Below are 15,525 nucleotides of genomic sequence, written 5' to 3'. Positions count from 1 at the left end.
TAACATTGTGCAAGTTTATAATGAGCCCTGAACTGGAATGATAAGTATGATCTTGGTAGCCACTCCTCAAAAAGATTCTTCCAAAAAGAGGAGGAGATCAAGAGCCAGGTGGCAAAAATGGGTAGAGGCATGGGAATGCTTATGTGTGAAGGGAAATGGGAATTCTTCATTGAAAAAAATGAAACACGCTGGGATCTTCCTTAGAAAACCTTGGCATGAGGGGAGACTGGGAGGGATCCTGTGCACCCCTGAGTGCTGGCACGTCCTGTCCTCACACTCCTGCTGGGACGCTGTTTTTCAGCACTATGGTCAGAGCTGCATGTTCAAGGAAGCCATGAATATCCTCAACATGCTCTTCACTGGCCTCTTCACCGTGGAGATGGTCCTGAAGTTAATCGCCTTCAAACCCAAGGTAGGTGCTCTAGGAGTAGATTTCCCTGGCCTCTGTGTGTGTGTGCATGTGTGCGGGGCAGCTGTGAGGAGAAGGAGGAGGTGAAACTTTCTGATCTGTTACCCCACCAAGAACTGAGCTGGACAGTTGCTCTCTGGATTGGAGTCTCACTTACCTTTAATAACTTTTTTTGGCTGGAGAGTAGACACACTTCCAAAAAAAAAATTGAAAAAAAAAGGTTAAAAAAAGGCAACACCTGCTAATAGAGACGGTTCCTAGTTTTCATTAAGTTATCACAGTGACACTCTGCTAAGGCTATAGCATGTCTCCAATTCTGAATGTTATTCTGATGCTCTCTCTCTCTCTGACTTTCCTTATATAATTTAAAAATAGCATCTCATGATTAGTCTCCTGACCCAAGTGAAGTTAATCAAGCATGACTCATTTTGAGTTATGAGCTTTGGAAAAAAAAAAAAAAAAAAAAAAAATGTTTCTTCTGGGAGGGCTACATCTCAGTGATGGTTTGGATTGCTCTAGTTTTGAATTTAAGACTTCATTGATAATATTCAGCACCTCAGCAGGTCCTGTCTGAAAGTATTGCCCTGTGCATTGGGCCATGATATTATGCAGGTATAGCTGCTGTGGGGTATGATTATAACATCCAAGCTCTTCTAGCTAAGTTCTCACAGCTGCTGCAGGACAAGGACAAAGATCCTGACCTCACAGAATTACCCAAGATTTTCTTCTGTGGGGTTTAAATTCAGTGATGTGTCATAAAAAGTTGAATCCAGATACCTGAATACAGTTCCCTCATGTCTTTTCATGCTTTCAGTGGTACCTTGACACATGGGGTTGTGTCTTGAAGGATGCTTTGAAACATTGTGGAGATGGGCAAGATGTTCTCTGAAGCATCAGTTATGACATTGGTAAAAATGAGAACTTTTATGTCTGGCAGTCATGCTTGTCCTCCCTGTTAAAGTTAGGGGATCACTGTATTTAGCTCCTCCCAGGTGTAATCCAACCTCTTCCTCATCCTCAGTTCAGAAACTTTGCTCTCCATTTCTACTGAATTTGCCCTTATTTTTTTTTCTTTTCAACTCCATGACTTTACTCCCACCCAGCTTCTTTCTTCCTTCCTTTTAGCAAGAAGTTTACTTTCTAGGACTTCTTTTAATAGTCACAATTTCACTTTTCACCCAAGCCCAATATCCTACCTCAGGTGTAGTTCTCTTGGAAGTTAGGAGCATCTTGGCAGTCCTGCTGAAGACTGGGTTTTGGAGTTGTTTTATGAGATCTCAAACACCATCTTGGGGAATTTAGAAGCATCATTATCTGTTTCAGCAGGGATTTTCATTTTCAGGAGAGATCTACTTTTCATTTTTGAGACTCCACCATGTCTGTTAGCAAGCAAATTTTCTGTCACTTCATAAAAGTTTTATCTGCACACCATGTACCCAGAAGTGCATCTCACAGGCTTTATAATGTTCTGATTTTGCAGTTCTGCTTTGCAGGAGATTCTTAACTTTCAGGAGGATGAGAATCTCAGCAGAATTTGGTTTAGAACATTTAGGGGAGAAGTTCAACCAGCTCAAATACTGAGTTCTGTACATATACAAGGAAGGCTTTACCTTGCTTCTAACAGTAAGGAAATGGCATTGATGATATTGGAAGTCCTTTCTACTTCCTGTGGTTTACTTTCCTCTGTTCTGTCTCCTTTTCAACTTTTACTGCACAAAAAACTACTGAAAAAAATATCAGCTGAGGGTAAGCATGGATCTCTGGGTGGCAAAACATTGAAACAGATTTCCTAAAGTAATTGTGGAATCTCTATAGTTTGAGGATTTAAAAATTAAGTTGGGGGAATCTTTAATTCATGAAAGTTTAGGAATCTATGATCTGTCTTGACACAGGCAAATGGAATAGACCACAGAGCCCCTCTTAGCCCAATTTTCCATGATTCTGTAATTTCCAAAATAAATCCCCAGCTACTACACTATAGCAAAAATGAGAGTAAAAAATAAATTTTCCTTATGATGAGAATAGTAGAGTCTTAACAAAATACTTTGAGCTAGGACTCAAGCAACAACCTCAGGTGAAAGAATAGCCAGCATTAACAATAAATATTTCAAATGCTGGTCTGGCCTGTATACCAAAGATGGTACTAACTCATACTTCTATTTTAATTAAATACCTTAATGAAAAAAGAAAAAAAAACAACATTTTAAAAACTGAAGCAAAGGATTACAGGGAAGAAAACCAGGACTGACCTTGTGAAAAGAGGTAACACAGCAAAAAAGACTTTCCTCCTGCAGCATATTCACTCTGAATGATGTTCAGCACCAGTTCAGAGACTCAGGTTTGGAAACACCAAATTCCTTGTGCAGCTTTTCATTGTTACACACGAGGAATTGGCTGCAGCCTTCATTCCCTGCTCTCCAAAGAAGGCAACCCTTTCTCCCAGATGACCACTGGGACTGATGTGGACCAGCACTGGAGAGCACCAACTTCTCTTCAGCTTGCACACCCCTACTGAAGATGAACTTGCCTAGAATATGTCCTGCAGTGGAAGTTTCCAGCATGGAGAAAGTAGTTACCTCCATCTTCTGCTTGGCTAGACCTTGTGGCCAAACTACATTTGCAGATGGAAGTTGTCTCCAGGAACACCAGCTGGGAAAGTCCAAAAGCATTTCTTTGTCACCTGGGAGAACCCCATCAGCTATCCCCTCTAACCCACCAAGTCCCCCCAAGAAAGAAATGAGATGCTGAGTGTTATTAGTGCTCCCCAGGTGGGAAATGGCAAGATGAAATGCTGCAGACAGATTTTCCTCTCATTTCCTGAGCAATAAAACACAAACCAGCTTTTGTTTAAGCTGCTTTGTCTCATTTTGAATTTGTGCCCAAACATCACTCTTTTCTGTCTGAAGAATACCCTAGGAAAAAAGAGCTGTAAGCTTTATGACTGACAACAAGCGAGGAGGAAAGTTGGTTAGCTGAAGATGTTGTGTTCTAATGACAAGCCCCAGGAGAATGTGGCAGAACAGAACTGAGCACAGAACAGAAGCTGGCAACATCCAGTCTGTTTTCTCCTTTTTTTGGGTGCTTAACCCAGTCGTGGATGCTGCAGCTTAACCTTGAACTGCAGCAAGACAAGCAGGAGCTGGGTTGTGACTCTGAAGCAGCCACCACAGAGCTCTCCCTTGCACAGCCACTTCCTAAAGGCACTTTGGAACAAAGGGTCTGCAGCAGCAGAAACAGGGGGACGAGGCTCTCTCCACCTGCACAAGGTGGAACAAGCTGCTGTTTATTCCCAGCTTCACCAGGGAGAGCTGGAAAGGGAACTAGGACAGATCCCTGAGGTATTGGGAGCTACCTTCTCACAAAGTCACCTCAGGGATGTGCCCAAGTGGAGCAGCTCTAGGGGAACCCAAATCTGCAGAGTTCCTGCTGCTGCCTGTGGTGTGGCATCCACTATTACAGGTGCACAGATTCAATTGGAAATGGGCTGGAAAATCATCAAGATCATTCAAGATCATCAGCTGTTAACCTACCACTGCCAAGGTCCACTAAATGCAATGCTACCTGTGTATCACCTGCTTAACAACAGAAAAGGTGGCAGCCTGACTGAATGGGGTTTTTTTACTGCATCCCTTTTTTTATTTCTTCATTCCCATTCCGTGAGATGTCCTCCTGACTTGCTCCTCTTGGTACTAGGGGTGGAAAAAGCAAACACAATCAGTTGCACAGAGAAGAAGCAGGTCCACACATGTGCCTGTCTACAAAAAAGCAGCATGGATAATCCAGCCCTGCCCCAAGTTCTTGTGGTGGGAGCTTCACTTATTGAAAGGCCAGATGTAGCAACAAGGAGCCAAATCCAAGTCAGGGCTCGTCTCCTAACACTTACAGAAAATATGTGATGGGGGCAGGAAGACAAGGGCTTTCCTAAGTAAACATACTGCTGAGATTGGCTGCTCTGGTCAGCAAATCCCTTTGAAACTTGTCCTTTTTGCTGGCCATCCTCTGTGAGCAGCGTTTTGCTTTGCTTGGTCTCCTGGGAGGCTGCAGAGATGAGGGGTACATCAGCTGGAGCAGCTGCTGCTGTGGCACACTCAGCACATGCCAGGGCTGGGACAGGGCTTCTGAGAGCCCTGTGGGGGTGTGTGACACTTCTCCTGCTGCACAGGGTCACTTACGCCAATTTTTGCAGGATTAATCTAAGCACCGTGTCAGGCAGCCCATCCATGTCTGCAGTTTTTGTCAGGAGGGTGTGCTAGCAGTGAGCTGGAGAGATTTGGGATGGTTAAGGCTGCTGATAAAGAAAACATCCACTACATGCCCTGCATCTCCTTACAGAGCATGAATATGCTGCTCTGAAGCAAAACTCCCAACTGGACCTCAGTGTTTGTCTTGGCTGGTGCTCATAAACTGATTCAAGACTAGTTACTTCAAAGAGACAGACAGTCTAAAAGTAATGCTGTTGAGCCAAGGCCTTTTGCTGCTTTGTTTTTCTAATTTTATAAATTCTCCAGCCAGTCTGCTGAGCTATTTTCCAGTTCCTGCATGGAGAAAGCTCCTGCTGCTGCTGCTGCTGCTTCAGGCTTTTTCCAGAGAAAACTACTAAAGGGAATGAGGTGCTGTGCTGTCTGTGGTGCTCACAGCTACCACTGTTCCAGCTTCTTAAAGAAGAAATCCCCACAAGAACCAGTCCATGAAGGGCCAGCTGCTCTACAAAACCTGCCTGGGGTTTATCTTTTCAAGTTAAAGGCAGTGACTTAAAATTCCTACTCATATGAAGCTTCACCATCTGTCAATGCACATGCTAATGTGAGGATGGATATTCCTCCAGGAATTTCAGATCTTTCCAGCTCCCTGGAATGGGCTGTTTTCCTGATCAGCCACATCTACTTTTTCTTTCAGGAAATACTTCATCTGTCCCTTTATTAGCTAGGGCAGGACCACTAATCCAAGAGCTGTGAATTTTCTCCTGCTGTGCCTGTCATCTCAAACTAGGGAAGACATATCCAAGGAACTACTGCTATCCATAAAGCAAAGCACATGATCATAGATTCTGTCAGATCCCTGCCTGCCTGTGGAAAGGGAATCTTGGAGATTTCCTCTGTGGAATGATGACTATCAGAGAGACTGCAGATCACAAGTCTATTCCATTTACCAGACACTGTCAGCACCTTTCCTCCCTGGGTGTTTATGGATGTTGCTTGTAGAGCAGCCTGTAACAACGCCATCTGTCCTGCTCAGACACTCACTTCAGTCCCTCATTTATCACTGCTGCTTTACTCTGCATTCTTGCCATTCTTACACGTCATTTTTATGCTTAAAGCAGGGTTCAGGCTTCAGTGGGCTGTTTCAAACAAGCTTTGCATTCAGCACAAGGCACACAGTGCCATGAGAGGTCCCAGGAAGAGCTGTGACCCTCTGTGCAGTGGAGCTCACAAGTGCCACCCATGGTTATTTCTCAGCCTCCAAGCACTGATGGGTCTACGTGTGCTCAGTGTTTCTTCCTCCCCTGATGCATTTGCACTTCTTTATTCCTCTTTAAGCTCCTCTCAGTCAGCGTTTATCATGCATTTGATGTACAGATATCTCCTCCAAAACCTGCAAAATGACTCATCTGTTTTTGTTCCCCTTTTACCAGTACATTTCTCATGCATTTATGCCTATAAACAGATCTTTGAGCAGTTTCTCCTGAAGTCACACTGGCTGCTTCATACTACTTGGATCCTTCTTTCTCACCAAAACCAAAATCTGTTATTCCTTGGTCAGGATACAGGCTTCAACATTTTCACAAACAGCTGAAATTTATATCCATGTTATCCTCTTGCACCACAGGAACAGTGTTGGTTAATCTTGGGAATCTAATGCTTTTTGTACTTCTTCATTCTAGCACATGTAGAAATACCTGTATAGCTTAGGATGCTGCCCTGGCATCATTCATCACAGTGTTTTATTTCTCCAACTTATACAGAGAAAGAGAAGCAAAGACATTCTGCATTGATTTAAAAAAAAAAAAACCTGATTACAACCGAGTGGTCTTTTGCTCAGAGCTGAACACATCAGCTTCATCCAACAGGAGTCATATTTAGTTGAAAACCACATGCTCTGGGATGCAGAGCATAAATTAGTGGTTAAAGTCATGTAAATGTGAGCAGCTGCCTCCCTCCACACGGTGCTGTGTGGCCAGAGGTGGTGGTTGCCAGGTGGCTTTTACTTTGCAGACTTCCTTTGCTGGTTTTGGCAGGTCCTTAACCTTGGTAGCCACCTAAATTGTTTCCTCAGCTTGGGTATGATCTTTTGTGTGGAGTATTTGATGACTGAGTCATGCACCCGCTGCAAGAGGAAGGTCAGTCTCCAACCACCAGCCTGGCTTTGGGTGAAAGAAATGCTTTAAAAGGCAAAGGAAAGCGTGAGAAAGCTGATCATGTGTCAAAACCTGTGGGTGGGGAATGATATACATCATTTAACATAAAGGAAGAGTGAGCTCTGCTTAACGTTGGGTAGGAAGTGAGCATGGAGAGAGCTAGGAATGATCAGGTAACACTGTTAGCTGCACAAAAGGAAAGAACTAAAACAACAGGAAAAGAGAGAAAACCCAAGTCCATGGGGGAAGAAAAGCCATACAGAAAATGAAGAGTGGGAAAATATAAAATATCCTTAAAGGCAGAAAGGAAAAAAAATAAATTGAAGACCTTGAAATAGTAAAGTATTAATAAAATGGAGGAAGAAGTGATTAGACAAAAAAAGTGATGTAAGGAAAAGAAAAACAGAAACAGGACTGAAATAAAAAATAAACATGGGAAGAGATTTTTAGAAAATTAAAAACTGAATTAAAACCCATACCTTTTAAGCTAATGAGCATCTTTTTGTGCTTCTACATTTTATTGAAGTTCCCTGGCAGGCATCCCAGGTCTCCATGTTCAAACACATTAGAATCTCAACCACAGAGCCTCCTTGTGTACCATCTCATCAGAATAATTTGCAGTAGAAGTTGGGTACAGTATGTTTCCCTATTTCTGTGGATTAAACTCAGCCCTGTTCCAAAATGCATCATCAGCTTACCTCAGAAAGGCTTTCCTTTTTCACCCCAAATTTTGTTGGGGGTGAAATGTGAGTGTCTTGTATATTCCTTTGGATTTTCTATACCACCAGCAGCCCAGCTGGAATTACTCTCAGCTGCTCCAGCAGCTGCCACAGGACCAGAACCCCCTGATGTCTTTGCCATGCCCAGATAAAGACACCAGACACCACATTTCATGTGCAGTCAGCTCGAGGCTCTCTAGGAATTACTGAACCAGCCTCGAGGGTTTTGGAAATAAACTAGAAAAGCTGGGGGAAAAAATCCTAACCCTGCATTAATCACTCCTCTGCTTTCTCCTAACTGTGATTACCTGTCTGCCAGGATTCCAGGGAATTTTGCACAGCACACACATCATGCAGAGATTTGATCATGTTGTCTTTCCTGTCCATAGCTCTGGAAGGAAGAAGGGGCCTCTTTTCCAACCCTTCCTGAAAAAGTAAATGCTACAAGTCCTGTATGTCAGAGCAGCACGTTTAGGTGACTTTGGTGGGAAGAAATACTTGGAATAATTATTCTGGGCATGGATGACCAGGTCTAACCAGTCCTTTATAAACACAGTCAGCTGGTAGACTTGCTCCTGGAAGCTGCTTGCCTGACAGAATTTCTATCTGCCCATTATGTCCAGGAAAAGGAAGGAAAAGAGAGGCTAAGAAAGAAAAAGAGCCTCTTGCAGCCCAGTGTGTGCCACAGCATTCTCCCAGCACTTCAGCACTGAGGCTTTCTCACTGACCATGGAAGACCTCACCAGCCAAGAGCCAAAGCCTGGATTTGTTATTCCAGGTACTTAGAAACTAAACTGCTCAGGAAAGAGTGCTGCCAACACATTACAAGGCAGTGAAATTCAGAGAGAAAGAGGAACTACATCCTGGTGCTTTAGACTGCTGGCCCATCAAGTAGAGCCTTGAATAATAAATCTCCCAGCTAATACAAAGAAAGAAAATTTGCAACAGAATGGAATTTGCTCAGGGATGAGGTAGATTTAGCAACAGTTTCTACAAATGAGGAGTTAGCTAGCAGATATCTTCCTTCTCTACCCTGTGAAAGCACAGGGAATCCTCTTTGATGGCTTCTAGATTGCACTGAGCTCCTCACCAGCTCCTGGGCGTGTGTGGGAGAGGAAATCTGGCCCTTCCAAACACTTTAAAGGAGAAGAAAGTAGTGCCAGACTAAAGTTGTTCTATTGTGCATATGCTTATGTTCTGAGATGGCATAGGTGTGACTGAACCTAAACAAGTCATGCAGTGTGAAAAACACTTGGTAGGTGAATGTAACAGAAGAAACGAGATGGATGATGAGAAATGAAACTTTCACCCTGGATCCTAGCTCATAACTCTACTTGAATCTGGGTCAGGAAGCATCAAAACCTACAGGCTGACATCCTGTATAAAGTGGCTCTTTCCCATTTTGTTGTGGGAAATAAATATATCTGCCACAGAGACGTGAGCAGAGCGTACTTTATTTGGTTTCTTTGTTGCTGCCCCTAAGAAAGAGGCCAAGAACCAAATGAGTATCCAGAACAAACTTCCCTCTTCAGGAAAAGAACTTGTCCTTTCATGTTGTGGTGGAAACAGTAGGTGAGGGACAAAAAGGCTGTTTGATCTGCTGCTCCCCATGTTACATCTGTTGTTTAAATGCAGGATGTTCTCTTTCCTGGAGGACAAGGCCAGCAATTTTCTGCAAATAGATCCTCTAATTACTAGAGAGAATGGGTGAAATCTCTAACAATGATCAGCCAGAGCTGTGCAATCCTCCAGCTTTCTGAAGGATCAATGGGGAATTCAGCAGGCAGAAAATGTTGTTAAAGGAGCTGTGTAAGAGCTTCAATGATTGAGGACCTTTTCCTTCGCAGCAAACACACGCTGAGAATTTGCATATTGCTGCAACATTATGACAGATGTATTTTCAGTCTGGCACTTGGGGGTTTTAAAGGCGTTATAAATGATCAGAAAATAATTATATGACTGCACAATGCAACAGTGTGGGAAGGAGTGTATTAGCTATTGCACTTAATTATTTAATACAGAAAATTATCCACACGGTGTTAAAAGCCCAGTGGGATGGTGAACCAGGGCCTCACTCACAGCAGCAGCAGCAGCCTGGGAAAGGGACCAGTGCCAGGGAAAAGCAACTTGCTCTCTCTCTCAGAAAAAAAAAAAATCCCATCCCTCTATCATTTCGTGTGAGGTTGTTTTAAAGGGTCAAAAAGCTCTCAGAGATGTGAATCTTCATGTAAGAATGGTACCAGATAACAGAGTGTGATACAGTGCCTGTTAGGAACCAGCCATCGTGTTAGAAATGGCATTTCCACTGGCAAATGGTCACCTGGCTGACATCTAAGAGAGGTGATCTCCCTTCTCTCATGCATCTGGATTTGGAGACCTTGGAAACTTTAGTTTTCTTTGTTTCTGCTTCCCCAAGAGCAGAACGAGAGTAATCACCCTCTTCTGGCAAGTTAGGATCGATGGATTTCATAAAAATGAGCATTATTTTATTACCTACTCTAATCCACGTACAATTAAGCCTTTTATGACAAAATAAACCATGTAAAAACCTACTGCTCATACCTACCTTGCTGTTTCTTGAACATTGTGCCTTTCTGCCAGTCAGTATCCACAATCCACTCAGCAACCACCTCAGAGCAGTCCACAGCCTCTTCCCTGCTCCATAGGCAGAGAGGGAGGTTATTCCAAGTCCAGTCCCATATTCAGAATGCTTCTTCACCCACTCCTTGCCACTGTCTTCCCACAACTCCAAGTGGCCTTTGCTCTGAGAGATGTGGCACTTCTGTTCTTACAGGCTGAGTTTTCCTTCTTTTGAGTCATTCCTGCCTGGGCTGGGATGTCAGTCCTACTTTAGGAGACAATCAAGCCCATCCTTAAGCTCTTTTCCTAGGACTGTTTCATATTGCTGGGCTGGTTTATTGCCTTCAGGAGTTATTTACTGGCTCTCATCAAGACATGCTGCTTGTAGACCTTCCAAACTCTTGGAGCACTCACAGCTTCTTCCAAATGGACTTTGACAGCAAAGTTCTCGTGGAATTCCCTTTGTGGTAAAAGATCTGTTCACCCATCACATTCACTTTTCAGTCTTTCTGGTAAAACTGGTGCTGATTTTGTTTCCCTTTGCTGAGAACAAGTCTGGTTTCTGGCTGCAGGGCAGTAATTGTTAAATGACTGCTGTGAGCTTACTGTTCATGAGAAAAAGGGCCTAACTCCTCATGGGGTACTGCTGTGCCACAATATACCTGTGGGAAGGTCAAGAATGTCTCTCTTATTTTCTAGATGGACAGCAAAATTTATAAGAGAGCTTTCAGCTATTCTGCCACCATTTTCATGCATTTATATCAAGGAGGCCTTAGTCATTATTGTCCAGAGGCATTACTCACCCTTCCTTCAAAGGCATTTAAGAGCAATCCAGGCCGAAAATCACATCAGGATCAGCTACTTGAATCATCTGGTTTCAGCATACTTTACTGGTATCATTTCCTCAGGCCTTCTCAGCATGTTGCCTGGAAATGCACTCTTTTCTGAGTCTAAGAGATGCTTTCATAATAAATCCTTCCATCTTGCCTTTGCCGTGCTTCTTCCCTGGTTTTTGGAGGACCTGGGACCAGAATGTTGCACTTCAAGCCCCTCCATGACTGAGAGTTTGTGTATTTATAACAGATGATAATTTGTTGATGATTTATAAACATCTTTTTGATGATTTATAAACATCTTTACAGCAGATGGAACAGGGGGAGACGTAAGGTGGCTGTGCCACCAAGTGCCACCACCCTCAGCACCTGAAGGGCACCTGCAAAGAGGCTGGAGAGGTCTTTTTGCAAGGACACAGTGACAGGACAGAGGGGAATGGCATTAAAATGAAAGAGGGCTGGGTTAGATTAGGTATTGGGGGAAAATTCTGAAGTGTGAGGTCCAGGCACAGGCTGCCCAGAGGAGCTGTGGGTGCCACATCCCTGGAAGTGTTCAAGGCCAGGCAGGGTTGGGCTTTGAGCAACCTGGTGTAGTGGAATGTGTCCCTGATCATGGCAGGGATTGGAATTAGATGATCTTTAAGGACCCTTCCAGCCCAAACCATCCAATGAGTCTGTGTAGATGTGCATGGAGGCACTCACGGGGCTCTTTAGAAAATGAACTGGATAGCAAAATCTGGAAAGGGGAATTCTCAGTTCACAGATACGATACAGTCTTTTCCAGTCGTGTCCTCCAGACATTATCAACTATCATTAGGTTAGAGAATAAAAGAGAGATTCTCTATTTCCAGCCTCCATAAATATTAAAGTCTGTCAAATAGTGGCTTGGGAACCTTGGTTCAGGCAGTGGGGGGTTTTTTGGGGTTTTTTTTTCCCTCTGATGAAGATATTTGTTCCCCAGAAGCACAAGTGAGACCTTTAATTTGCTTTAGGACCTACAGGATCTCAAACAATAATCAGAGGGTGCCCACTTCAAAGAGGTCAGTAACAAGGTACCTCCAACCTAGAAATAAACATCTGAGGTCTTTTTTGAGATCACAGAGCCATTCACATCCCCCAACTCTTTTGTTTCTGTCAGGCAGAGTGTTCAGGATGTCCAGGCAGGCCCTCAGACCCCAAGGGACACCTGTCTGCCTTCACAGGTGCCCTCATTGTGAGAGAGAGCATGAAACAGGTGAGGGAGGATAAAGGAAAACATCAACATTTTTGAGTGTCCCTCTTGGGCTATAAGTTGGTCTTGTTCTCTTACAGAATTAGCAAAGAGCCATGAGGCTCCTTCAGAACTCACCAGAATAGTCTGGAGTGATGAAATGCTCCTCTTTTCTTTGCCTGTCTGTGGAAAGATTTGAAGGAGTGGAAGGGAGCCTTGTTTAATTCCCTGCAGCAGTGACTCATTCCAGTGACTGGTAGGTGAACTGCAGGGACTCTGTCTCAGAATTAATCCATCAGTGGATGAGAGTTGATAGATAGTATGCAAATAGATGCTGTTTTCCTGCAGCCTGTCAGGAACTCCAAGCAGCTGCATCCTCCACTTGATTCCTTCTCTATTAGGTTCTGCTAATTTCCCTGATTGCTGTTATGGCTAAATGGTATCTCAGCACAACAGAATTTGCATCTGACACTCATCTCCGTTCCGTGTCAGGAGCTATTGTAGCTGTGTGAGATTGTTCAGGGCACACGTGAATCCCCCAAAATCTGCTGTTGAGAGCGTGTGCCAAGAGCCATGGAACCGTGTAAATGTCCTTTGGTTCTAAACTGTCCCTTTTGCAAAAGTACTTTCAGGGAAAGCCTCTTTTAATGAACTGTGAGAACTGACTCTCACAGCCCTAAACAGCCCACAGCATTTTCAAAAACAAATCCTTGTATTAACTAAACATCATCCAGACTAGCACTGGCTGAATCCCCAGAAAAGTCTGCTTTGCCCTTTACAATCAGCAGGAAATTTTTGCTAAGCAATCCCATTGAGTATCAGGGTATCAGCCCCTTTCTCTCCTTCCCATGTACTCTCTTCATCTCATTTAGACTTGATGCTCCTTTCTGTTGTTTTAGCACTCAGGATTATTCCAGAGAAGCAGTAGCAAGGTCATCCTGCAGTTTGCCCTCCTTGTAGGCTGTGCAGTTCTCTGTGTCTTAGTTCCTCCTCCTCCTCGATTCCTGTATTCATAAATTCATAAATACAAACATGCACCTATGCATGTCCTTCCCCTTTTTCCTGCTGCAGCATCACCTTCCACTGGGGACCATCCCACCTGCATCCAGATCCCACCCAGTGATCAGCCCTGACCTTGATGTGCTCTTCATCTTTAGAGACTTTTTTTCTCAGAGGGGCCTGCTAAATTTTTCCAGCCGCCTCAGAAGAGGCAGAAATGAAAACCTGTGACTAAGCAGATAAAAAAAACAAACACACAAGTGACCCTGCAGGTCCCACAGGGCTCGATGCTCAAAACCCAGCCAGCACCATGACTCAACAGCACCCTTCCCCTGAGGACTTGTGTGCCTCAGTGTGGATGCACAGCATTCCAGCTACCAAATATTCTTAATATGGGCTCCAGGTGACTCTGAGCTTCAGATTCCCTTCGGCAATTTTGCCTGTTGTCATTATTGAGGCTTCTTAGGTGTCCTGTTTAGGATCTCATATTCACAAAAACTAGAAGAAATGATGTCCAGAGACGTCAATGCCTCAGCTAGCACCTAAATAAACCAGTTTCTTTAACAGCTAATATCAGCAACTAGGAAACCTAAAAGTGATTGGCATGCTTGTTCTGAAATGTCTGCTCCTCTTGCAGAAATGAGATTCCATTCCAGTCAGCTACTGCATATTTATGCTCAGCCTTTCATTAACTTATTGATCATGTGGTGATACATTATCATTTGCTACCTTTGGGGGGAAAAAAAAAAATGGGGAAAAAAATGTGCTCTACTGGTGGGGCTATTTCATGCTTCCTGAATATTCAATCCAATCCTCCTGGTCTCTCTCTGTCCTCTTTTCTCCCCAAAAGCTTCATGGATCTCCAAAGACATCCCACAAGAGAGGGTGACTACCATTCCCCAGTAAACCCCTGAGGATGCCATGATGTGGCATGCAGTCAGAGCTAAATCAGGGTCAGGCTTCTCCCTTTATGGGTAAAATATGGTATCACACTCTAAATTCCTGTACTGCAAAAACAAACAGTGCCATCAATTCATTTCCAGTCAGACCTCCACCCTCTTGGGAAAAGTATGCAGAACTTTCTGGTGGGAAAAAATATTTTGGAAATACAACCTCTTTATTAGAGTGAAAGCTCTTCCTTCATTCAGTTTGTCTTTCATGAGCCACCCTGGTACACTCCAGGGAGGAATGTGGCTTGAAGAGGGACTTTGAGGTCACAAGAGGCAGGTCCTGGAGGGGTGTAGCTCACTCTCATTACACACCCATAACTTGTGACCAGGTTATGAGGTCTGACCCAAAGCTGAGTCCCACATGGCCATTTGTAGGTAATGGTCCCTGAGGAGGGTGGGTGGCTTTTCAGGCAAGGATTCCATCACCTTGCACCCCAATGAAGCATCTGTGTTCTCTGTTTCCTTGAGCTCTCTTCCTGTGAATAATATCTTCCTGTTTTTCACCCTTCTGTTTGAAACGCAGAGGGAGCAGGTGAGGAGGAAAGGAAGGTTTTAAAATTCATGTGTTTCCTTAATTCAACACCAGCATTTTGGACGTGGGGTTGAGTAAAACTTCACTGATATCCATGGTTCCTCTCTCTCACTCATCCAAGAGACACAGGAGGAAGAGAAGAGCTGAGTTCCCCTGACAGCCACACGATAACAGACTGGGATAATGCTTTTTCTGGGATCCCAGAGCAGACCACCACATGACTTCCAAGCAAGGATCTTTCTGCTGAGACTCAGTAGAGCATCCCAGGAGAAAGAACTTGCAGTGTAAATTTGGAGCAACACTGTTGAAGTCAGCAGAGTGACTCCAGATACACTGTGGCTTCCCAGAGCTCCAAAACAGCTGTTTTTGATGGCAATGAAAAAGGGACCTTTTCTTTCCAGGCCTGAATCTCTCCTGAGATGTGCAGTGTCATTGCTTCCAGTGAGGTTGTATTATTACTCCTGGGAGCAATCTACAACTGACTGGCTTTGGTGGTCATCTGAGGACAGGATTTGGTGCCACTTGTCACCTGGGCTCTGTATCAACAGCAAATGCTGTTTTTACCAGAGCAATGATTATTGGGCTCTGTGTAAGAAGCTGCTCAGGAATAAAAGAAATCTGTGAATTTGGTTGCACCAAAAACATTCTTTGCAGTACCATGCCAATCACAGTAAAAATACCAAAAATCATTAAAAGTCATCATCAAAACAACACGTTTTGGATCTTTACCCTTGCAGCTGCCCAAAATCAAACTCTTGGGTTTTTTTTAAAGTTGTTTGGATTCCTGCTGGAATCCTCACTAATTCCTAAACCATGCAATTGGAGAGGAAATAGAAGAGAAGCATGCTGTTGAAGGCATGTATTCATTTGGCACGTGGGCAGTTTGCCTTCTGCAGGACTGTGCCCATGGACAGGGGCAGGAGGATTGGGTCTGTTGT

At 43.8% G+C, this 15,525-nt stretch overlaps 1 protein-coding gene across 1 annotated transcript in view; it reads left to right on the top strand.

The window, feature by feature from the left end:
* Window positions 1–15,525, top strand: part of CACNA1C (calcium voltage-gated channel subunit alpha1 C) — a 465,827-nt gene that overhangs the window by 397,617 nt on the left and 52,685 nt on the right. The window contains exon 29 of the mRNA XM_058853070.1: window positions 302–412. Within this exon, the coding sequence (XP_058709053.1) occupies window positions 302–412 (111 nt within the window). The remainder of the gene's footprint in view (window positions 1–301; window positions 413–15,525) is intronic.

The sequence above is a fragment of the Poecile atricapillus genome, chromosome 18 (assembly GCF_030490865.1).
Source record: "Poecile atricapillus isolate bPoeAtr1 chromosome 18, bPoeAtr1.hap1, whole genome shotgun sequence".
NCBI lineage: Eukaryota > Metazoa > Chordata > Aves > Passeriformes > Paridae > Poecile > Poecile atricapillus.
This window is presented reverse-complemented; position numbering and strand designations above follow the sequence as displayed.